The 23,624-nt window shown below is 39.9% G+C and overlaps 1 protein-coding gene across 1 annotated transcript; it reads right to left on the reverse strand.

The window, feature by feature from the left end:
* Positions 1 to 8,460: 8,460 nt before the first annotated feature.
* On the reverse strand, positions 8,461 to 16,083 carry tm4sf5 (transmembrane 4 L six family member 5). The gene is made up of 5 exons (XM_008287401.1): positions 15,848 to 16,083; positions 14,412 to 14,492; positions 12,468 to 12,610; positions 10,536 to 10,728; positions 8,461 to 8,856 (listed from the first exon to the last, which is right to left on the reverse strand). The coding sequence occupies exons 1-5, from the start codon at positions 16,019 to 16,021 to the stop codon at positions 8,839 to 8,841; spliced, it is 609 nt and encodes a 202-aa protein (XP_008285623.1). The 5' UTR covers positions 16,022 to 16,083; the 3' UTR covers positions 8,461 to 8,838.
* Between the last annotated feature and the right edge of the window lie 7,541 nt (positions 16,084 to 23,624).

A 23,624-nucleotide genomic window follows, 5' to 3' on the forward strand; every position in this document is an offset into this window, starting at 1 on the left:
TTTCTTTTTCTTTATGCACCATTAGTGGTTGTTATTACCCCCATTTCCTTTATGTATTTCTGCTCCAAAATCTTTGTTAGTGCAGCTCTATTAAGTTCAATGCTTCATATCTTCATGGAGTGAAAATGGGAGAAATTTGTCACGTCACACTTTTTGATTATGTTTAGTTTTAATCAGCGCAAGTGAGGGGAAAAAATCTAATTAAGGAGCGATTTTAATTCTAAATCCTGCAGTTGTCTCAGTGTTATTACACACTTTTAATGCTCTGTTACTCAACACTAAAGGGCTGCAAGGAAAAGTGAGCCAGTGAGTTCTGACTGACAGATGAATTTTGGCGGCTTCAAAATCCCTGTCATCTCTGTGCTACTGACATGGTCCGTGCATGCGTTCAGTCACTCTGACAGATTTACACCTGTGGATGTGGGTGAAGGACAGGCATGTTTGGTAGGACATTGTCTCTAATTTTACATCTGCTCTGTGCTGATGATTAACAACAGGGAGGCCAACTTGGAGCACAGTTGAGGATCAAACGTGCCAAACATATTTGTGTCACGGCATTAAAGAGGATTTGGTTTGATTTGATTACAAAGTAAAGCGAAGTCTTACTTAAATGCTCATTTCATAAACAGAAAACTGGGAAATATCCCTTTTCTGTCTTGTTCAACAGATTGCCAGCTTGCATTGAGGTTCTTGTCATGCCTTTGCAGAGCGTCAAGTGATCCCCCTGCAATGTCACCTCAGCGTACTCACACACTCATTCCTCTCCTTGTAAGGTGACAAGTGTCCTTGCCAGCCTGCCGGTGGGCCGAATATGATTATGAGGCAACAGCGTGGCTTCCTGTGAGTCCGCGAGGAGGTTCAGATATCAGGAGCCAAACCACCCCCACTGTCCCGCTGGCCTCAAGTGCCTTTGTGATATCAGACCCTGTCAGCTGAGGGGCAAACTTACTGCACAGTGGAAACTGGCATTGTCATATTGACATCATCCCTTGTGAGTTTTGGTGCCAATGGTAATTTAATTCGCTGCTGTTCCACTGGCTGAGAGACGGGAATACGTACGTAAATGAGAGACAGTCACATTTAAAGCATGGAGTGAAAGTGTAAGTATCCCAAATTGTAGAGATATGGTGTAAAAAAAAAAAAAAAAGTAAAATTTGCTGCACACAAGGACACTTAACCTAAACTTAAACTATTCATGGGGAAAAAACTAACTGAACTAAAAAATAATCACGATATGTGTGAAAATGTATTGTGTATCATATGTACTGTAAAAAAGTATTTGGATATCATTGGTTTATTTTGTCCAAAGTGTGAATTTTGTCTTTAATGCTCCTTCAATAAAAACCTGATTTAATTTGACCAAAGACAGATTAAAAATCTGCCATAAAGTTTCACAGCGCAAACGTATTCAAGTAAAGTTGCAAAACCTCAAAAGTATATCAGTAGTTATATAGTCCCATGGCCACTTCATGAGATGTGTTCATTGCAGTTCAAAGCAGGAGACAATATGTTTGTTTGAGCTTTTCATACACTTCATGAATAGGAGGAGTGTCTTTATTGGCGACCATGGCTCAGGTGGTGGAACAGGTTTAATCACAAGGTTGGTGATGAAACCCCTCCATGTGCCAAAGAGTCCCGAGGCAAGAAACTGAACCCTAAGTTTCCCCTGATGGCACACAAGCGCCTTGCATGGCAGCTCTATGGGTGTAGAACGTGTTGTAGAACTTAGCTATGGATGAATTAAAGTGCAGATTATTTACCATAGAGCATTTATTGGATGCCAAAGACAGCAGCAGGGTCATGATGAGTTCAAAAAGTACTTCCCACAAATTCAGTGAAAACAGGAAGTAAACAAAGCACCCATACAATTCCTCATTAAAGGGCTGGGAGTTTGTTTCCTCATTCAGGTCTCTTTAAACCATTGCATCAGCTTTAAACATCCACATAGATGTCCCTTTTACCCCTTTTCCACCAAACCGGTTCCAGTGCTAGTTCTGTGCTCATGCCTAACTAAGCACCAGTTCTTTGTGTTTCCACCGCCTAAGCATTGGCTCCAGGCTCTCAAAACTGGTGCTTTTCAGGCACCAACTCTTTGCTGGGCCAGAGCTAAGCACCAAGTTCGTCAGGGGCTGGGTGCAGGGTTATCATGACCACCGAGACCAATGAATGGGACACACAAGCAGTGAATTGTGTAGTTTTTTGCCAGGACATCCCTGGTCCGATCACAAATGTACTGGAATGAGTCCCGGGACACAGAAGTTTTGCACAAACTGTTGCGCCCTGAAAGCCGGTACAATTATGTCCCACCAGTAGCATCACAGTGGTGGAAAACAGTACTTTTATAACTTCGGTGTACTGCAGTATTTATGCTTAGAAATACGGTCTTCTAATGAAAAACGGAGCGCACCTACATGCACTGTTTATTCTGCTCATAGAAAAGACTGCATGAGAAAAAAATCCCTCAGTTTCATCTTGGACAAATCTGTCATTAGATCTACCTAGTTTACTCTTTTTAAAGTCATCTTTGGTCGCACACCTGTCTGGGCACCGCGGCCACCAACAGCAGCTACAGCAGTCTACAACGTGGCAATTGTAGTGTCTATCGATAAAAAAATGTTCAGCAAGTCATATGTTTTGCCTGTGACAAGGTGAGAACTGCAAACAAATTAGAAAGTTGGTCACACCAGTGAATAAGTCTGGAGTCCTGTGTGGACATCCGTGTGGCGCGAGCGTTGTTCAGTAAACAGCTACATATGCAGTGACGTATGGTGTGGCTCTAACTTGGCTCCTTGCTGATGGAAAAGCAACCAGTTCTTAAACTGGAACCAACTAAGCACTGGCCCTAGCACCAGCAGGGAACTAGCACCTGGTTCTTCTCAGTGGAAAAGGGGTATTTGAGGCATGGTGTAGTATTTAGATGTTTGTGTGTGTGGTTTAAATCACTAATTTCAACCTTTTTAATGCAACCTTCCACAGCCAAATGTCACTTCTTTATTGGCCGGTATGTCTGTGTATTAATATGCAAAGGGAGAATGTCGTCTTTAGAGATTGTTTTATTTTAATGGTTCTCACAGCAAAATAGGTACAAATCTCCAATATTTCACAATAAAAAGACCAAGAATTGAGAAATGCGTTGTGCATATTTTTGATGTTTAATCAGTCCTTTTCGTTCCCATCTTGTTAATCATTGTACAGCAAATCTAGTTACAGGAATCACAAACGAGCTTTGGCTTTACATGTTGTGGGGCATACTTGCCAGAGATTCCTGCCCCCTTTAGGTTGAAAATCCCCTTGTTTACATCCTAAGAGTGTTGCTGATTTCGTTTGCCAACTTATATTATGTCATTATGGAAGGTTGTGACCTTGCGTTGCATCACAACAGGAGGATTATGAGAGTAGAAGGGCTGTGTGGAGGCTCGCTGATGAGATGCATAAAATCTCTCCAGCCAATAACTTACTCTTTTTAACACAAAGGTATGCAAATCAGACACCAGATGTAGTGGTGTGTAAACAAGCTGAAGTCTAGTCATTGCAGGATCAAACCAGTCCAGTCCCCCGTTACCAATTACATATTTCACCTTCTCTCCCCTTCCCTCCCCCGTCAGACCTCTTAACATTCCCACACACACAGTTTGTTGATTTTCTAACATGCTGGCATGTGTCTGTGGAGCCGGGTCTGACTAGCTGAAGTCGCTCGAGGCCTGTTCGGGTCTCTGTAGCCCCCTCTTGTTTCTGCTCAGCCTGCTCCTCCCTCTGTACAGTCACGTACTCATGTTTCTGTGACATGCCTTGTTTTAATGTCACCAAGACGCACACTTTCAGTACAGCTCTCAGTGATTACATTAATCTTCCAGGAGAAAAGCAGTCTAATCACGGACACGTCGTGCAAATGGACCGATAATGCTGGATGTGGACAATAACAGGGCAAAGAGCAGCCGGCTGTTTTTTTAATTCTCCTTCAGCCTTTTTGTGTGTGTGTCTACATCGACATCAAAACAGGACTAACAATCTTTTCTCTGCTCATTTCTACAAATTGTTGCAAAATCAGAGAGCAGTGGAGGCAATTAGGTTGAGATAAAAGGGTTTAGGATCTACAGGCTGGCTGGTAACTTAAAAAAAAAAAAGAGGTTAATACAGTGCCTTCATTTTATGCCTTTTTTTTTTTTTTAAATATGCTAATTATTTAGCCAAATCCAATAACCCTTTTGGCCAGTTGGACTTGTATCATATAGTCGTAGAACTGAAATGAAATCCTGTAACTACTGTTTTTCCAACAGATCTTTTTTGCAGAACCGTTTCTCTTGTTGTTCCCATACAGATGCATTTGAACACTGAAGCCACCCTCTGTTTAACCACATACAACCAAGACGATCTGACCAACAAGAAATATTTACACTGACTTTGTAGTGATTCAGATTTTGTATTTTTATCACTGAGAAAGTGCACGAGATAGTTAAAAAAAAAAAAAAAAGCATCTGATTTTTATATGCAAATAAAATACATGTCTGTGCATGTTTTTATTAGTTTAAGTGTGTGATCAGGTTTAGCTGTGGATTTAGTTGAATCTCTTATGCAGGTTCTCACAGAATGTAGACATGAAACCTCCTTTAGAGAGCTCTGGAAACAATCCTGCAGAACAATATAAGATTGACCCAAAACCTTCAGTTAAAAGAAAGAAACGGTGTAATTACTCGTGTAATCTAACTTGTAATTATCTTATGAGCTTTATTAACAATTAAAAAGGCATCACTTAAGCAGCTGTTCCAGGTTTTATTCAGCTGAGGGTTACATAATAAAGCTTAATATACTGTGTATGACTTCTCCTGTATTTCTACATGGCAGTCTGCCTGCATAAGCAAATGATAAGAGTGAGTGACTAAAAAAAGACTACTTGAACGGCAGAAATCTAATCTAAACCACCGCTATATATTTGTCTGGCTGTACCACTGTCCAACATTGTTACAACGCTAAATACGGAAAAAATGCACACACATATACTGTTGCTTTCTTTGTGCTTGATTTCACCCAGCACCTCCTCCAAGCAGAGCAGACATGGCTGGTGCATATTTTCCCTTTTTCTCAAGTGCGTTTTAACGTATACGCTGCCATCAAGCAAAGATGAAAACAAGCAAAAAGTGACTCGATGTCTTGTTGTTAATGTGCTGCTCCAGTGTAAAATATCACATCTCGGTTATTATGCAGCCCCAGGAAGCATCTTAAAACTTTTTTTTTTTTAACCATTGGCAGGTATTACTTTTAAAACTGGGATCTATACATTATGAGCATTAATTTACTCTAAAATATCATTTTGATGTTACTGATTATTGCCAGTCACAGTGTGAGAATGATATTTATAGCACATGTGTAAAAAAAATTATAAAAATTAAGTCAACGATATATATTTATTGCAAATATGAGTTTGGACGTGGTGGCAGAGTTGCTGAATGTGCCTGACTGTCTACTCTGTGGCTCTGCTGAGGTCACTCATAGTGCGGCTGACATAATTACTGGGTGGTGGACGCTGCTGACTTATCAGCGATGTGTGTCTGAGTTGAAATTTGTGTTTGGCCACCGGTTGTAGCGTGACTATTACTTTTAAATGAGGCTGCAGCTGTGGGTGTGCATGACAGATCTCATCCCAGATACAGATGAGAAAGGCAAAAAATGGGAGGAGTACAGTGGTGTATAAACAGCACTTGTTTGTACCATCATGCTGCTGTGTTCAAACTGTTTTTACTATTCTGGTCCATTCCAGCCTGTTCTGCTTCAGTGTCCCGTTTCCCTTCTGTCTCCACTTTGTTAGGTCAGTCAGGCCTGAAAAGGGGGGATACAGAAGGGAGGAGGGGGCTCATTTTTGGGAAGCACATTTCTGAATAATGACCTCCCCGCGGTCTAAATGAGACATAACAGAAGAATATTAAGCTCCAACGACAGGCTTGTTTTCCTCTTTTGCTCCTCTTTCTGTCTTCCACAGAGCATGTGTGTGATGACATCAGTGTTTGTCCACCTCACTATTAAACAGCACTTTCTTTGCCTCGGAATTCTTTCAGTGTGGCGACCATTTGCATGAGAAGTGGCTGAGAATGGGCCCCCTTCCCGTTTTCCTCCCTTTGTCCTACCATTCTTTTATTCCAAATTCTTCACACTAATGCTCCTTCCTTGCTTTGTGCTGTGCATTATATAAGAGCGCTGCTAACACTGTCCAGTCACTTAGCTAAGGCACAGCGACATAATTCCCCGTCTGTCCTGGAAGTACTACGTTTTGAAGACGGGAAAGCTGAAAGGAGCCGCTCTGATTCATGGTGTTGCACACTCAGACCTCACTTTGTTTTAGGCTGTTTCTGAAAAGGATGAAAAAGCTTGTGTAGAAATCATTAATGGGGAAATGAGGCCACTGAAGCAGGTAAATGCTTTTATCTCTACTGTCAGAGAGGCTTGGCTTTAGCGCTGAGCTACAGCTTTGGGTTATTTGGTCTCTCTCAAGAGACAGTGTCTATATTTACCTGGGTGCAGCTCCACAACAGGCTTTTAACTCGAAAGTTAGGTAACAATTACCACGAAGCCGCTCCATGGCAACAAAAGATTAGGAGCTTAACCTGCAACTAGGCTCGAACTGCTTGAGAAAGACGGTGGACTGTTTATTCAGCTGCAGTGTTCAGGGTGTCCACCGGGGGGCATCCTGACCTTTGACCTTGTCTCGACTCCCAATAATCCTGTTAGAGCTGGCTGTCTGTCTGCATGGGCACAGCATGAGGCGAGTAATTGACAGAGATCTGAAGGGTGATTGTGCAGAAGTTCTTCAACTGGATAATCAGAGTTGGTGAATGAAACAGTTAGCGCCAAGGTTTCCGTGTTAGGGGGTGCATAAATCTGTTTACACAGTCGCATTGTGGGGATTTGCCTCCTCTTTTGTGGCCAAAAAGCAAGTGCACATCATCAAATCTGGCTTCGTTAAATTGCAGTCACCTGTCTGACACACCCACATCACCTGCTCCAAATTGCACAATCAGCCCTTCTGGAGAGATACCTCGCGTGAGTTCCAAATTGCATATTTGTCTTTTCCTTCAAGCATCTAGTGCAGCTGCTCACACAAAGTACGTACAGTTTCATGCAGTATGCACACAATTTCAACATACTACTTTGTTTTTGTAATGCTAAACTTTAACCGTTGCAGTCTGTAGTGTAAAATCATCTATCTGTGCAATGTTAGCGACTTCAGCTTGTTTGCACTCATGAAGACACTGTGACATGTGTGATGTAACTGTGCAGAGTAACCAGAAAAGCATGCAGGGCTGCATACAGCAAAATCCAACCGAATGTAGGAGGACAGGGTACTTTACACATACTGCATTTGACACATGAAGTCTTTTTCAGGCATACTAGATGGTATTGGATATTGGAACACGCCCCTCTCCTCCACTTGTACGCCTTCCCATTTTGTTTGTCAAGCTTCCCAGCCACGACTATATTCCTGATAACATGTTTGATCATGATCTCCGTTTTGCCTTGTGGTTTTGTTTGCCTGCCACCCTGCGTGCCAGCTTGGTTTGCGTTCATCACTAAATCACCTAAATACAGTTCCATTTGGGTTGCACTTTCTGGTGTACCGATAGACAGCTGTGAAAATAACTGCGTGTGTTCAATTGTCTTAGCACGTTGTGTTTGTTAAATAAGACTATTTTATTCAGTGGTATCTGGTTTCCTGCCTTCCTTGATGCATCATTGTTGGGAGCCTGGTGGAAGTGGTAGCAGCTTTTACTTTGGGCAGGAAAATTATTTTTTTGAAATATACAAGAGTTGAATAAAAAAGGAGACCAAACTCTTTTTTGTACGAGGCTGCAAACGTGTTTATTTCTGCTGTAAAGTTGGACATTTTAACATGTGGGTCTAAGGGGTGGGCTGCAGGGTGGCGCAGCTGGTTAGCACTGTTGCGGGGGGGCACCGGAATCTTTCTGCATGGAGTTTGCATGTTCTCCCCGTGCAGCGTGGGTTCTCTCCGGGTTCCACAAGGTCCAAAAACATGCTGAGGTTAATTGGTGATTCTAAATTGTCCGTAGGTGTGAATGTGAGTGTGCTTGGTTGTCTGTCTCTAAGTGTAGCCCTGTGATAGACTGGTTGCCTGTCCAGGGTGTCTCCTGCCTTCACCCTGAGTTAGCTGGGATAGACTCCAGCCCCCCGTGACCCTAGCGAGGATTAAGCGGTGTATAGATAATGGATGGATGGATGGATGGATGGTCTACGGGGTTCGACTTAATTATGGAGGCAGCTTGAAGTGGCCATTTGAGGAACTGCAGTTTTGACACTTCCATGTAATTTGTCAGCTCCAGAGATCGCTGCTCAGTGCTTAACGATATGCCTCTCTAGTTGAAATGCTAAGTACTGACAGTGACACCAAACCAAACTGAACTCCTTGTTTTTATTGTACAAAGCCAACCCACCGAGCTAAATGAAAAACTTAACTTCTTTTTATTCAATTGTAGCTTTTTATTATGTTGTCCTCTTCACCTGATAAACACTGTAAAACTGTGGAGCAAATACAAACAATTATTTACAGTTACAGTTTGATCCATATATGTCCCATGTGAGGTTCTCAGTCTGGAAATTACCTAATTCAGTATTTATTTTTGACTAAAGAAAGTCAGCTAGTGCACACAAGCGGAAGAACAAAATTCACAAAATAATAGAGTCAGACTTTGACATATTTAAAAAGATAGAAACATTAGAAAATCTCAACAAGCTTCATCAGAGAGATGCTGCATATCCCAGAAACTGAACAAATAGAGGAATGTGTCCTCGCTGTTGTGAAGGCAGGTTACAGCAGGATCATCTTCTTCTCTTTCACAGTCCACCATCATCCTGTAACAGGACAGAAGTCACATGTTTATGTCTCAGACAGGAGGTGAGGTCTCAGATGACTGACGGAGCTGTTAATAAAGCGGAGCATCATGTCAATGTGTAGTCGTTTGTTGATACAATCCACCGGAGGGTGTTCCTGCATTTCTTGGAAAAGTTACAACTGTAGAACATTACCGAATAATGTTTTGGTTGCTACAGTGTTGGTGACTCATGGAAGTATCTGTGTTGTGCTTTATTTACTTTTAAAAATCAGCATGCATTCAAGCATGTGCTCAACCGGAGCTTAATTTTCAACCTTTGCAGACATTTGTGTTGAAAAGTACATATTTCTGACTTTCTAACAGTTTCTGCCAAGCAGCTGGTTTACTTATTGCACCTTAGTGGAAAGGAATTAGGTTTTTTTTATACCTTTAAGCTTACATGAATAAAAATAAGGAATTAAAAAAAAGAAATTGGGTCATATGGACTTTAATATGCATGCATTATTCTGAATATACAAATTAACAATTACAATTAATCTTGTAACGCATTTTCAACTTTGTATCTTAGTCCTAGATTTCTTTGTCTGAATGTGTTTTGAGTTGCAATGTTCATGTTTTCTGACCGCACTCAAAAAATGTGCTGTTTAAATGTATATTTTAGATATTTGTTGCTGTTGTTGTTTTGTTCTTGCTGTTTTTTTTGTCATTGTTGTTTTTGACCAGAGCTAGAAGAGAAAGTATATTTCACTCTCACATCTGCACTGAAGGCTAAAACAAAGCTAGCACTAGCAGCTGGTTAGCTTAGCTTAGCATTAAGACTGGAAACAGGTGGAAGCAGCGAGCATGACTTCAGTCATAAGTTTTAAAAAAATCCCTACAAGTTGTTTTTAAAGTTTTGTTTTGTTTTTTGTTTTTTTTGGTACAAAAGAAACCAATTAAATATAATGTGTTCAACATTTTTGCTATAGATGTTCAAATCTAGTGTTTTAAGTTACTTTGGGCCTAAACGTTTAGATTCAAAGTATATAATGATTTAAAGTAACAAACGTAACAATAATTTGCTGGAAATGTATTGTTTAGAATATTTGAAATACATAGATATTCACTTTATTGCCACTTTATTGGGGGATTACTACTAGTTTTTGTATGGCAAAGATAAATCCATAGCTAGCAGTGCTAAAATAGCAAAACTAAGCTAAGCTAAGGATGGACACAGTTCACCTGGCTCTATCCAAAAGTACCAATATACACTTAGTCTCTACAGCTTACCCTTTAACACATCAACACATACTGTTTCTTTATTCTGTACAAAAACACACTGTAGCAAGAATATTTTCCAAAATGTCAAACTATTTCTTCAAGTGAGTGCAGCTTCCCTTATCATTTTCCTGTTCAGTGGAACAACAGTTGCTACATTCCATTAATCCACCCACATCCCTCCTTTCCTGTTCCCATCAATAACAAACCTAATGGAAATTTAGAATTGCAATCAAAACAGCACTAAAGCATTGGGAAGCTACTAAAAGGCCACAAACTAAACACAGCTGGCTCGCTTCCAGCAACCCAACAAGTCAGTGCAGAACATGTTGCTTTAGAGGTCCTGCTCAGTGCTCAGTGTGTGATTGCAAAGAATGAATCCACCTTCTCCAACACCTTTTTACTTTTTCAGAGCTGGAGTTGTAGGACGTGTGCACCTACGTCTTTGCTGTCCCGACAATCCCCGCAGATGCATCCCAAGCAACCGTTGACAACCTGGATGCCACAGAGAACCACCTGCAGAATACCCATGGCCAGCAGGATGGAGAACAGAACCACGTGCCACATCACAGCGTTTTCAGGGAACACGCACACCGACCACAAGGTTTGGTTAGTGAGGTAGCTGGTATTACCCCTGTGAGGGAGAGCAGTTATAGAGTATAAGAAGTGTACAAGATATACAAAAAAAAAAAGAAGAAACGGTGAAAGTATGTGTGAAGCAGGCCAAGGTTGGGGCGCAGGGAAAAAATAGCTGTGATGACAGAGTTGAGGAAAAATGTGAGGGAAAAGGAGGTAAATGGAACAAGTGAGGAGTGAAGAAAGAAAGCCCATGGAAAATATATAAAGGAGGGGAACTGAGAGAGTTTGACCTTTTGAGAAATACACTCAGTCCCTCTCTGATGTCTGTAGGGTACAGTAGTTTAGCAAATCTGGAACAAATGCTCCTTCCAACTATTTGAAATCTCACAAATTAACATGCAAAAACCTAATTGTAAATAGTAGAAGTCTACACTTAAAGATAAATAAATAAATTGGAATTTCATCTGTATTTTTTGTGTATTTCAGAAATACTGAAAAAAGGATAAAAATGAATAATTCTATTTCCATGATAGATTTTTTTTCACAGTGCAAAAATGTAAAAATGCGATCTGGTTTCCTGTATGGCATCCTTATGATGATCTAAACCACATAAAAGCTAAAAACATATGAGAGGGGTGTCGAACTCTCAGTAAGTCATTCAATGTGTATTTCCTAATATGTTGAGCTGCTCCGTTAAAACAATTTCATTTTAGTAGACTTTGAATTTTTGTATTTAAACCAAGAAATCCTTAAAAAATGTACTGAAAAAATGTCCCAGTCTCAGGTCAAGTGATATGTTTGAAAGCTGCTTTTAAATGAACCGTGAGGCTGTTGAAATTATAACTAATTCATGGTACAAGATCGAAGTCTGTTTCTCAGACTGACTTCTTTATGCATGGGAGATGAGAGTTTTTATTATGGTTAAATGCCAGATAAAATGCAAACTAGCAATTTAAATTTAACGTGTGACATCTTCAGCCAGTGTGGTTTTAAAGAATCACATCTTGTTTTTCCTTAATCTTTCTCAGCAGTGTTGGAAATGCTGCATCACTAAAGTCTGTGTGCAGCAGACGAGAGAGTGAACTGGAGCTCCACGGGACTCAATGTAGAAAAACAGAAACAACAAAAAGGGGAAATTAAGGTTTGCTGGAGGAAGCACAAGCTGAGGTTGAACATTAATATCCCGCTTTGCATTGTGTAATCAAACTCGCTCCTCTCTGAACACTGTTGCCCTTTAAACTGCTGTCATCACAGTCTACATATTAACAACATGCTCATATTTATTAACAGCTGTTCCGACGGGCCTCCATCAGGTGATTCACATGCAGCTGCCTCGGCTTGTAAACCGCGTCACTGGTGCCATTATTCACAGGGTGGGTCTTATTTTACATCATATTGCTTTCAGGCCAGAAAAAAAAGCAAGTAAAGTTTGAAATGTTTTTTTCTTTTTAAATTAAAGTTTTAAAAAGAGAAGAGGACTAACTATAACATGACTCAGATCATGAAGCGCTGGCTCAGTGCGCCACCTACTGGATAATTACGATATTACATTTATAGATTTTACATTTATGATTAACTGAAGCTGCTCAGCTTCTCAAAGACAGATAAGGGAGTTCAATATAACTAATGAGATCACAGAGATTAAACAAAAGAACAAGGAAGAGCTACAAATGGAATCATTTTTGTAACCTGCTCAGGGCTTCAGCATATCACAGCTCTTGTTCTCCTGTTACCTTGGTAAAGCATGCAAAGAATAAATAGATCTAAGTGAGTGATGTAGGGAGGAACACTCACGTGCCAGTGTTTTCAAACGGCTGCTCCCACCCGCCATTGGCCACCTGACACTTGGGTCCATAAGCCATACCAGCCGAGGCCACGCTGGTGCAGTAAATCCCTCCAACCAGACCGAAGGCGGAGCAGAAGACCGAGTTCAGCATCTGAAAGACAATTGGGAACACGGTGTGAATGTTTTGTTATTTTCATGGGCGTGTGGATCCCCGTGAGGGTGCTGTCGTCACCGAGAAACAACTTTGACCAACTTGACTGTCACAAGACGTGCAGCCTGACGTTGTCAGTGGAAAGATTTGATGTTCTAATTGAATAGCAGAGATAAGTGGGGTCTAAGAGCAATAATAAAATGTGGGAAACAATAAAACGAATGTTGTTTAGCTGATATTTTCCAGTCACAGAGGGGTCTTTTTATTTTGGCTCACTTTACCTGAAAAGAAAAAAAAAATCTTTACTTAATGCAAAAAAAACAAAACAAAAAAAACCTCACAACTAATGAAATTTCAGCTTAAGGTCCACTGGGCTTTTTTCACAGGATTTTCTCTGCAACAAACAAGAAACAAGAAAGTAGGCAACCAGACTGTTAGACTGTTGAGGCTTGTTTACATGCCAGGCCAAAGCAGTGAGTCTGCACGTCTGATGTGATGAGGTGAAGTGTTGCAAAGCTTAAGAGTAAATAATCTGGTCTGGACAAGGAGATGTTGGACGTAGAATATTTAAAGACAGAAATAGTAAAACTTTAAACAAGCAGGAACCCAGTGAAGGGAGTCAATGCAGAGACCTCCGTAAAGAGATGTGTTGGAGTAGTAAAATCTAGACAAAATAGAAGCATGCAGCAATACCTGCAAATTGACTGACTTCATCTTACAAATCAGTTTTAGTTGGAAAAAAAGTGGCCTTAACGACTGAACTACTGTGTTCGTCCAGTTTGAATGTATTGTCCATGATCACACCATAGTCTGTTATTGGTTGTTCAGGTGCAGGTCAGGTGCACTGACCAGACAATATAACCTCTGTCCTGCTGCTGTTTAGGTTGAGGACATTTAACAACATCCAACCTTACAAGTCCCCCAAAGTCCAAAATAGTTGTTTTTTAAAAAAAAATATATATTACTGTAGGGTTGTTTATCCATCCTAAAATAGTTATGGTTGCAAACTGCTATAATATATTGTAGCTCTTTTTGAATTTACACCTGATCTGTTGCTGATTTTTAATGGTGTATGAGTCCATATGTGTGGGTTTGACTGTCACATGCTCTTGGAACAGTTTTGAGGTGATATTTAAGCAGGTTGTGTTTGATGGTGGCTCAAAATAGTCCAGTTGTCTTGGTTTAATGCATATGAGTGGTTTTCTACTTATGGTTTCTGGATGAAGTTAGTTCTATATTGATCCAAAGTGTGAAACTGTTCCAAGATTCAAGAACAGCATTTTTTTACTAAAGATAAGATGAGATGAGATGAAATGAGATGATCTTTTTTGATCCCTCTCTTGGGAAATTTACAATCTAACAGTCCGTAGAAGCAACAGCGACCAAAGTGTCAAGTTTAAACCTTTTTTTTTTCCTTTTCAAATGTGAATAGCTGTTAGTTTAAATCCCTGTCTGGCCGTTCAGACTGAGTGGCTCCACAGAGCTTTGATTAGCGGTGTAGTTCCTGATAATTAAAGGGAAGTGAAAGATTAGATTTGTGATAAAGAGTTTCTTCTCTTCTTCTGCAAAATATATTCAGCAAAGCATAATGTCTTTACATTTAAAACTGCAAACTCGCTTCAGTTCAGAGAAAATCATAGGATAAGTAAATGATTGCAGCGTCCATGTGATGAATTGCAGCTAAAATACACAAGTGTAATTTGTTCTTTATATGCCATGTACCTTGGCAGTACTTTTTTACTACCCATCATTACAGCCCATAACAACATGTAGATGAACAGCTTCAAATGATTCAACTCACACGGCAGCGGTTGCCACAGCAACCTGCTCCACAGCAACCCTTGCCCCCGGCCCTGATAGCGGAGCAGCTCGGGCACATCATCTGAAAAGTTGAAAAAAGAAAACATCACCTCCAGAAAAAAAGTCAACTTTTTCATGATTGTACATTCCTACATTATGTTATTGGAATTCAATTCAATTTTTTAACAACATTTTCAGTGTTTGTGTCGACATAAAGGCACACACGGCACATTTGCAGTTATACATATGTGTGTGTGTCTGGGTGTGCGTGCATGTTCTCTTATCTCTCAAAGCAAATATTTGGGTATTTTACTGTCTCATCTCAGCAGGCAGTGACAGCTACACTGTTAGAGGCAGAAACGTGCTCAGACTTCCTGTTCCAAGCTGTAATAACGCTGTAGGAAAATCTTGTCCTTCCACAAGGCTCAAAGGTTGCTCTGATCCATATGATGGATTAAATGTTTATGAATTATTTATTGCTCTCGTCAACCTTTGAAATGAAGATAGTGTTGGCAGAAGCTCACACAATCAGATCGTTGTGTCTCTGACCAGATGAGATCTGAATATCTGCTCCAGTGGTTTCCTTGAACTAACTTTATAGCAGAAAATACTTTTATCACCACTGATGCACACATATGGTGATGGATGAACTATTACAGTCATTTATTTAGTCAAAGTAGCAATGACACTGTGTAAAATGCAAAAATCAAGCAATAAAATATACTTTTGTGAACAAATGGAGCAAAAATACCCAAATAACTGTAATAAAATACTACAATGAAGTATTATGTTGTGTATTTAGATGATCAAAATCAATTTTGCTGTTGTTTTTGGCAGGGGTTCAGCTAACTTTATGTCTTTTGTACCTTGAAGGATAGTTTAAATACAGCAATGTAATACATTTTATAACATCAGGATATTATTCTTACATGTTGAACCCTATGAAGTAACTAGAGCTGGTAAATAAATGTAGTAAAAGTACAATATGTCTCTATGAATTACAGCATTTTAGAGACATACCTGCTTGAATGACTACTACATTTAATAGAAGAAACTTTGTACTTATGCTGTGTCCCTCTAATTCAGCCTGAAATATTTTTATATATGAATAGTTTATAATCGGAACTCGGTTTTAAGAATCTTCTTGAGTCGTGTTATTGATTCATTGCTTATCAATAGATGATTATCCACCAGATATAAAGAGTTAAATAATTACAATCCATCTAAAATCAAAGCCAAGATAGGCCGAGACTTAAAAATTAACAATAAATCTGCCCGATCGCTGATATCCAGAACCCTACAGTTGTTTCTCGTAAATAAATATAGTCAATAAAAGTCAATAAAAGCAAACATTACAGGTTTACACAGAGCTAAAGTTAACGACTGAGAAAACCCAATAAAACATCAAAGGCGACCCTCTGCGTGTAGATTACTCACAAACAGGCCTCCTCCGATGAGCCCCCCCATGAGCCAGACCTGCAGGGAGATCTGGTCATTTTCTAGTTTTTCCCCGTTGGGGAAGAAGAGCAGCAGATTGGAGATCATGCAGATGAAGGCTGAAGGCAGCAGGATGAGACCCACCAGGCGGGCACACTTTCCTGTACAACACATGTTTTATTTCTGTCTTGCTTTGTCTCCTTTTTCTTTTCTCCTGCTGTCGAACCCTCTCGCTAAGTTGAAAGGAAGTGAGTGAAAAATGCGAGAACCCAAAAAAACAAGGAGGCGAACGAGTGTGAGAGGAGATCAGCACTGACAGCTCACACTGCGAAACTCAAACACAGCCGGGGACGGTTAGAGCAGGAAGGAGAGAGGGAACAAAGGCCACGTATTGGTGTGGCCAACTGCACTCTAATATCAGCCCTGTGTGCTTCTAATAAGTCTCAGATAAAGATGGAAACCCCTCAGTGAGGAGAGAATCATTTTTCTGTCACGCTAAATTTAGACAAACATGAGGTCCAAACGAACTAAAGAACACAGAAATGAGAGGGGTATGTGTGTGTGTGTGTGTGTGTTTAGGGGCTCTATTGTGCTGCTGAACGCCCTTTGATACCTGCTGGTCGTATCAGTTAGATCCATTTATGGCCTATTGCAAACACAAAACAAGGCTTGGCCTCCAGCACCTCTTAATAACAGTTTATCTACTAAAGATACGCAGCACACACAGTATGACTCGTAATGTAATGGACCTGCAGATGTGGGGAACCCAAGAAAATGCAAACATTTGTTTTATCTGCCCTTAATAGACCAAATTATTGTTGTAGGTGTCTTGTTCTTTTGGAACCTATAAGCTTAATAGACTGGAAGAAAACAACTCAGTCGTCATCACATTGTCATTCTATACACTTGTGCTGGTGTTCTTGGGAAATGAAGGATTTTGTGAGCTGTATAAGTTGTTTTGTTCATTTTACAGAATATTTAGTGTATTATAGTGAAGGGATGTGATCAATACACTGCAGCAGTAATACTGAAGTTACACTTCACGTGAACATTAGTTTGTATTTTTGCAGAGATTTTCTGTCATTGCTGGGATTTGGAATCTATTCTTTTAGGTACTGTAATAACGATTTTAACCATACAGTTCAGCATTAATGTGCCATGCCACTATTACATGCACGTTACATAATCAGATTAATTTCTGTTCACTGACCAATTTTAGATGCTTCTGGTGTTATAACAGCTCCTGGTCTAATTCTGGAGTCTGATCTGTGAAGGTTGTTTAGGATGATAGAAACAGGAAACTAAGACTATTCCTGCTGACTTCCCCTTTTTATGGCAACTTTAGGTCGCTGTTAACGAGTCCGTGTGAAACCCTGGTTAGATTATAAAACAATAGGCCCTTGATATATTTCATTCTCATGTAAAAGACCTCTGACTCATCCCACAGAGAATTACTCAGATGTGATTTGTGGTTGTTTTTGTTTCTCAAACTGTGCATCTTGCAGATGTTTTGCACGATTTTGTGTCTCTTTGTGACCATTTTAGTCATTTTATGTGTGGTAATGTTAATTTCATGTCTCTTTGTTGTCTCCTTTTAGTCATTTTGTGTCACATTTGTGTTTCTCATTGTTGTTTTGCATTTATTTAGTGTTATATTGGTAACACTTCGTGTCACATTGTGGCCATTTTAGGTCCTTTTGTGTCCCTCTATGAGATTGTCACGGCTCAAACGCAGAAAGACGATTCAAGCAAAAATATATTTACTATTTGATATTTACAAGATAACAAACCCACGTGCTAAATCTTTTTACAAGGTAATCAATTTTTACAACAACAGACATGTTCTCAAAGAAATAAAAGCAGCAAAAAGACTAATCAACTCACTGGGAACACTAGTGGCAGGGGGATGAATTACCAAAACAGGAAGTATCACGTTTTGGCAATCCTTATTCAAAAAAGTAATGACAGCAGCACACCTTAACCCAGCCCAGAAGAGTTTGTTAATCACTGTGTTTTAATTCAATGCCTCTGATCAATCTGAGACTGTCACTCTCACCGGCTGCACGTGTTGATTCTCATATGGTTGCAGATAAAACATCTTTATGGATGATGAATCATGTGATCTGTGGGGACAGCGTTGTCAGCTCTGCATTTCGTAGGACACAAGTCTTCCATCAATGTGGAAACCTTTTTCTTGAATTCAAAACTTGAAATCACTCATATGAGTGTGTTTTCCATTCCTTAGAGTGCCTATAAAGACAAACACTCTGTATTCTGTGCTATAGTTTATGCAGGTATCTAAGTAGTAATTTAATTTGATTCTGATGAATGCCTTTCATAAACTACAATCCTTTCTCTGAACACATTTGGAGCATCAGAAACATTTCTTGAGCCCCTCTTGGCTTTTTCATACTCCTGGTTGTTGTCGTTTTCTCTGTCTCCGTAGCAGCATTTATTCCCTTTTTTAGCAAATGTAGAGGTAAAATGCGTCACAAGTAGAGATCTAGTTGCAGGAATATTACCACTGATACCACATTTAAAACTCCAGTAAATTCTGGCATGCAGAGAGATTTTTCCTGCTGACTGGCTTCTTTAACGGTGTGTAAATTTGTGTGGCATATATATGAAAAAGTCACACGCTCTACTTTTAAGTTTAAATAAAAATTGCTTTCACTTTCTTTTCGTGCATTACATAATGAAATGACACTCAATGCCACCCAATCAAAAGCCACCTTCAATCAGATTTTTCAGACGTATTGCCAAAGCGCATGATCACAACGTAAGATTATTGGAATTCCCCGTTGTTTTCGTCTGCCTCTGTGATGCCTTTAAAGTACACTGGTCCAGTCATTTGACAGAGCATTCAGCGAGAGGAAGCATATTTGGAAGCGATGGCAGGTAAGTGTGTTTTCATAAACTTGTATGAATACTGTCTGTATTAACTGTAAGGTTACATCAAATCCGTGTCAGTATGTCAGGTGGTGTGTGGTAACCTAAACAGTGCACGTGTCTCTCTAATAACATTATCTGCACTGTTTTTATTTATCTGTTTTGTGTGTGATTTAGCCTGAATGTAAAAAGCATAATTCTTCCACTTAGGGTTCAGGGTTATATTTAAAACCGTCCAACATAATCTGACAACTCTGATATTTACCAACTCTTTAACTTCAAGCAACAGCAGCAACTTTAACCTTCAGTTTCACTTTTATTGAGCATGAAAGACAATAAGAGAGTAACAATGTGATGATGTTCCTTAGCTCCATCTACAGGTCGCCCAGTGACAGTAACTCTTGGAACTGTTTTGACATTACATGTGCGGCCTCCTCCACCCAGACCATCAAGACTATCAGGTCAGTATGTAGAACACTGCAGACTCGATTTCCAGTTAAAGGTAGAGTAAGCAAAACGAGTACATACATAAGCTGTGCATGAATAAAGTTATATTGTTCAGTTTTGTTGAACATGCTTTAGAGACGTGTGGAATCATTTTGAAGGATGCAGTTTGTGGTTGAGTAGAATTATATGAAGTTAAAATCGAAACTAACCTGAACATTCTAACTTCCATGAAGGTTAAATATACAGATGAGATGTTCTCAATTTTCTAGGCATATAAGTGTATCTATGGTTACTCAATGATTTGGTTAAAGTTTCATTTAATTCAATGCAATGACAATCCATCCATCCATTATCTATACACTTAATCCTCACTAGGGTCACAGGGGGCTGGAGTCTATCCCAGCTGACTCAGGGTGAAGGCAGGGGACACCCTGGACAGGTCACCAGTCTATCACAGGGCTACACTTAGAGACAGACAACTAAGCACACTCACATTCACACCTACGGACAATTTAGAATCACCAATGAACCTCAACATGTTTTTGGACTGTGTGGGAGGAAGCTGGAGAACCCGGAGAGAACCCACGCTGCACGGGGAGAACATACAAACTCCACGGAGAAAAATCCCAGGTGTCCTCACCGGGACATGAACTGGCGACCTTCTTGCTGTGAGGCAACGGTGCTAACCACCGAGCACCCTTGCAGCCCCTGCAATGAAAATAATTATCATAATTCATATAGAACTTTTATTACCAGGTGTGCAAAAAAAACCCAAAAAAAACAAAACACGTTGGGTTATTCCATCTCAAATCATCACAGGCTGTTTGCTCAACCATCTCTGATTTGCTGGAAAGTTGTTTTTTTCTTCTTTTTTTATCATAAGCTGGGGATATTTGAAATGGTATTTATGACTCTGTCAGATTGATATATAATATGCTCTGAGATACTTTTTTTTTTTTTTTTAACTGCCCCTGTCTTTTTGCACACTGAAATCTGAGGTTACATCTGAACAACAATAGCTGAGGAACTATTAAAGGTAATACATCATTTTTTAAACTCTCACCCTTGCAGGTGGAGTCGTAGTCGTATCAAGTGTCCTCATCGTGACTCGAGTCATCTTTGGTCAGTCCACTCTTTATTCAACACGATGTCTTACTGCATTGTCCTCCAGCAACTCTTTCTGAACAAGTCGTCTGTTTACAGGTGTTGTGTACTTCAAGGACTGTCCTCAGCAGCCGAACATCCCCAACTTTCTCTTAGGGTTGGCTTTGATGCCGCTGCTCATGGTTTCATTTGTGACCCTCCCCTGTGAGAGCGAAGCAGCTCAGCCACAGGAGCATCCCAGGGGTTTCAAAGCCTTTCTGATGTTTGTATTGTCCCTTTTTATCTTCATATGGATCCTGATAGGTAAGGAAGACATCAGAGAGGCCTTTTTTTCTTAAATGCCTGGATTCAGTGTAACTTCAAAATGCTGACTGTGTCTTCTCAACTAAATGTTTTTGTCCTCTTGCCTGCACTTCCAGGTGATGTGTGGGTGTTCTCAGTCTACCAGCCAAACTATGACCCCACAGCTGCTGATGGCCTCTACTGCAACAAGACCTTGTACACGTTTGCTTTCTGGAATGCTGTGTATGAGACCTTTGCGATTGGAGTCATCCTGGCCCGATTCTGTAAAGGTCTGCTGTGTTATGTGGCGTTGAGTCCTGTTCCAGCAAACACAGACTTCTACAGGCAAGTCTGAGGCCGTTTTAGGTTTCATCTTAATGATTAATATGGTTATGTGTGCGGTTACTTAATTATTTAGCTTTATCTTCTTCCGTTGTATACACATATACATGCCCTATAGTTTACAGCAAATGACATCCACACAACGGTCAATGGTGCATTGTGGGTATAGTTACATCTGCAGATTAGTGTACAAATTGTGCTCTAGACATGGTTTTGGATAACAATGAAGGTCTAGACTTTACCAAAACCTTTTTGATTTTTTAAAAAATGTTATCTTGGTATTGACTTTAGTTTTTACATCAAAAGTTTGGCTATATGTAGAATTTATTAAGAGAATATATTTGATCATTTTTCTTGTTTGTTAATAATATGTAATATTTAATTTTATATTTCCTTTGTTTAAACAATCAGCATTTAAGCTATAACAGACTGGTGATGATTTAAAGGAAAAACCCACATAAGACAATCATCACAGCGTATGATTCACATCATTTTCATATCATGTCACTTCATCACTGTTCCTAATAAAGCAGTCGTTGCAACTAAAGCTCCTGCTATCCAACGATGTCGGGTTTTTTTTTCTTGCCATCTTCACTCAGAATCAGCTAGGCCTGCTGAAAGTTTTTATTCACGATATAGCTGATGAAAAATGGTGAGTTACGATTTTACTGTTTGTAAAAGTGTTTAATTATGGAGATGGTTCAGTTGCACAGTTTCACAGCAGTGACATAATTGTGTGTATGAATGCTTTTAATAACTACACATAAAATATTACCCCTCTAATTATTATAGTCACCAACAAAAGTGGCAATGGGTAGCCGTTTTATTAAGCTGTTGTAGTTAAATGGGTTATCATTAGGCCAAACATGGACAGAATTTTCATTTTTATAATTATTATTATGATTATAGCTCCTCACCAGCACTTGCATGTTTTCTCCTGGACTTTGTAAAATGCCAAGCACCCCAATTACTATCAGAATCAGAATCAGAAAGCTTTTTATTGCCAAGTGAGCTTGCACACACAAGGAATTTGCTGTGGTGAATGAGACTGATACACAATAATAACAAGACAAGAATAGATATAGAAATCAAAAGTATAAAAGTACTACATAGATAAAAAGTACTATGAGAACAGAAATAAGCCAAGTAATAAATTAGGAAACAGTTTAAATTACAATACAGTATTGCACATGAAGTTGAAGAATTGCACATAATAGTAATGCACAGCTAGTGCAACAGGAGTCTTTGGTGATTTACTGACTGTCCATGAGGGACGTGGCCTGAGGGAAGAATCTGCTCCGGTGCCGGGATGTTCTGGTGCTTAGAGACCTGAAGCACCGTCCAGAGGGTAGCAGGTCAAAGAGGTGATGACCTGGGTGGGAGGGGTCGGTGAGGATTTGGCCACAGTGCTGTTCAGGATGGTGAGGGGGAGGGATGCAGGGGGATTCCTCCTAAAGTCCACTGTCATCTCCACTGTTTTGAGCGTGTTCAGCTCCAAGTTGCTGTGACTGCACCGTACAGCCAGCTGCTCCAATCAAATACATCAAATGAATAAAAACATGAAAACAAGTATTTTCAAGGCACTCCTTTATGGATGATCATCAGGAATAAGAATAATTCCAAAGCTTGAAGTTGAGAACCACTGGTCTAAGTTACCTGCACTCTCTGTGACATTGATATGGAACATGACTTCAACATAGAAAGAAAGTGGGATGACCTTACTTTGCTTTGCACAGTGTTTCACAATTTGTATTTGTTTTAATTAGAAACAACTTAGGGCAGTTATGAGATTGCAATGTAAACACTGTTGGGCTGGGCCAATCACCCAAAGATCCTAAGAAGGCTTCTGCACAAATTGGTGCACAAAAAATCACCAGAATGTAGGAAATTATGTGTTTTAACCTCAATGACGCCCTATTTTATTTTATTCTATTTTTAATTAAACCTACCCCCATGCCTCGAATTAAATGACAGGTTAGAGAGTTATTTTGTTTACTTTTATTTATTTTAAACTTTGGAGTAGTTCTCACTCTTTTTTCTCGCGAGAAAATGTGACAAAAGTCTGTGTCCATTTGGGCATGACGGTCCCAAACTGGTCCGTGACGCTGCGTCCTGCCGGCCAATAAGGGGAAGGTAAACAGTGGGGATGGAGCTGTCATAAGTCCAGCTCGTCTCTCTCTTGTTTGTCAGGTCAGCAAACCACACAGCTTGGATCAAAATCAGTTTGACAGACCTGTGGCTCATCTGTTAGTCACGGCTGTAAAGGGTGTCAATCCAGAAGTGTTCACCAAAAATCACCAAACTCTTCATCTGCAATGACAGGCAAGTCCACCTCTCTGTGCCACACACTACATCTAAAGGCTTTCCAAATTACGCACGTGTTTTATCACCGTTTATTAGGGGTGAGACCTTAACGCGTTAATTAATTATAATTTAAATAACGCGTTAAAATTAATAATCGCAGTTTGCATCCAGAAAACACGGAACGTTCGTCAGTGCCTGATTTCATGGTCCACCGGTCCCAGTGATGCACCAGATGCGTCAGCGCTCCGCTAACAACAACAGACATGGAGGGATCCGACAAGAGCGCATTGTTTGGACCGCTGGAGGGCAAGTTTCAGTTTAAAATACTGCCTGATGGAAGCCTTGACAAGAGCGTGGTTTTGTGCAACTTGTGCAAAAAAGAATTTGCATACCACCGAAGCACATCGAG

Source organism: Stegastes partitus, unplaced genomic scaffold (genome assembly GCF_000690725.1).
Source record: "Stegastes partitus isolate 25-593 unplaced genomic scaffold, Stegastes_partitus-1.0.2 Scaffold499, whole genome shotgun sequence".
NCBI lineage: Eukaryota > Metazoa > Chordata > Actinopteri > Pomacentridae > Stegastes > Stegastes partitus.

Coding starts and splice junctions, on each gene's coding strand:
- tm4sf5 (XM_008287401.1), bottom strand. CDS start 16,021: ATGTGTTGTACAGGAAAGTGTGCCCGCCTGGTGGGTCTCATCCTGCTG. Junction 14,493..15,847: donor TCATCGGAGGAGGCCTGTTT/GTGAGTAATCTA, acceptor TCAACTTTTCAG/ATGATGTGCCCGAGCTGCTC. Junction 12,611..14,411: donor GCTGTGGCAACCGCTGCCGT/GTGAGTTGAATC, acceptor ATTGTCTTTCAG/ATGCTGAACTCGGTCTTCTG.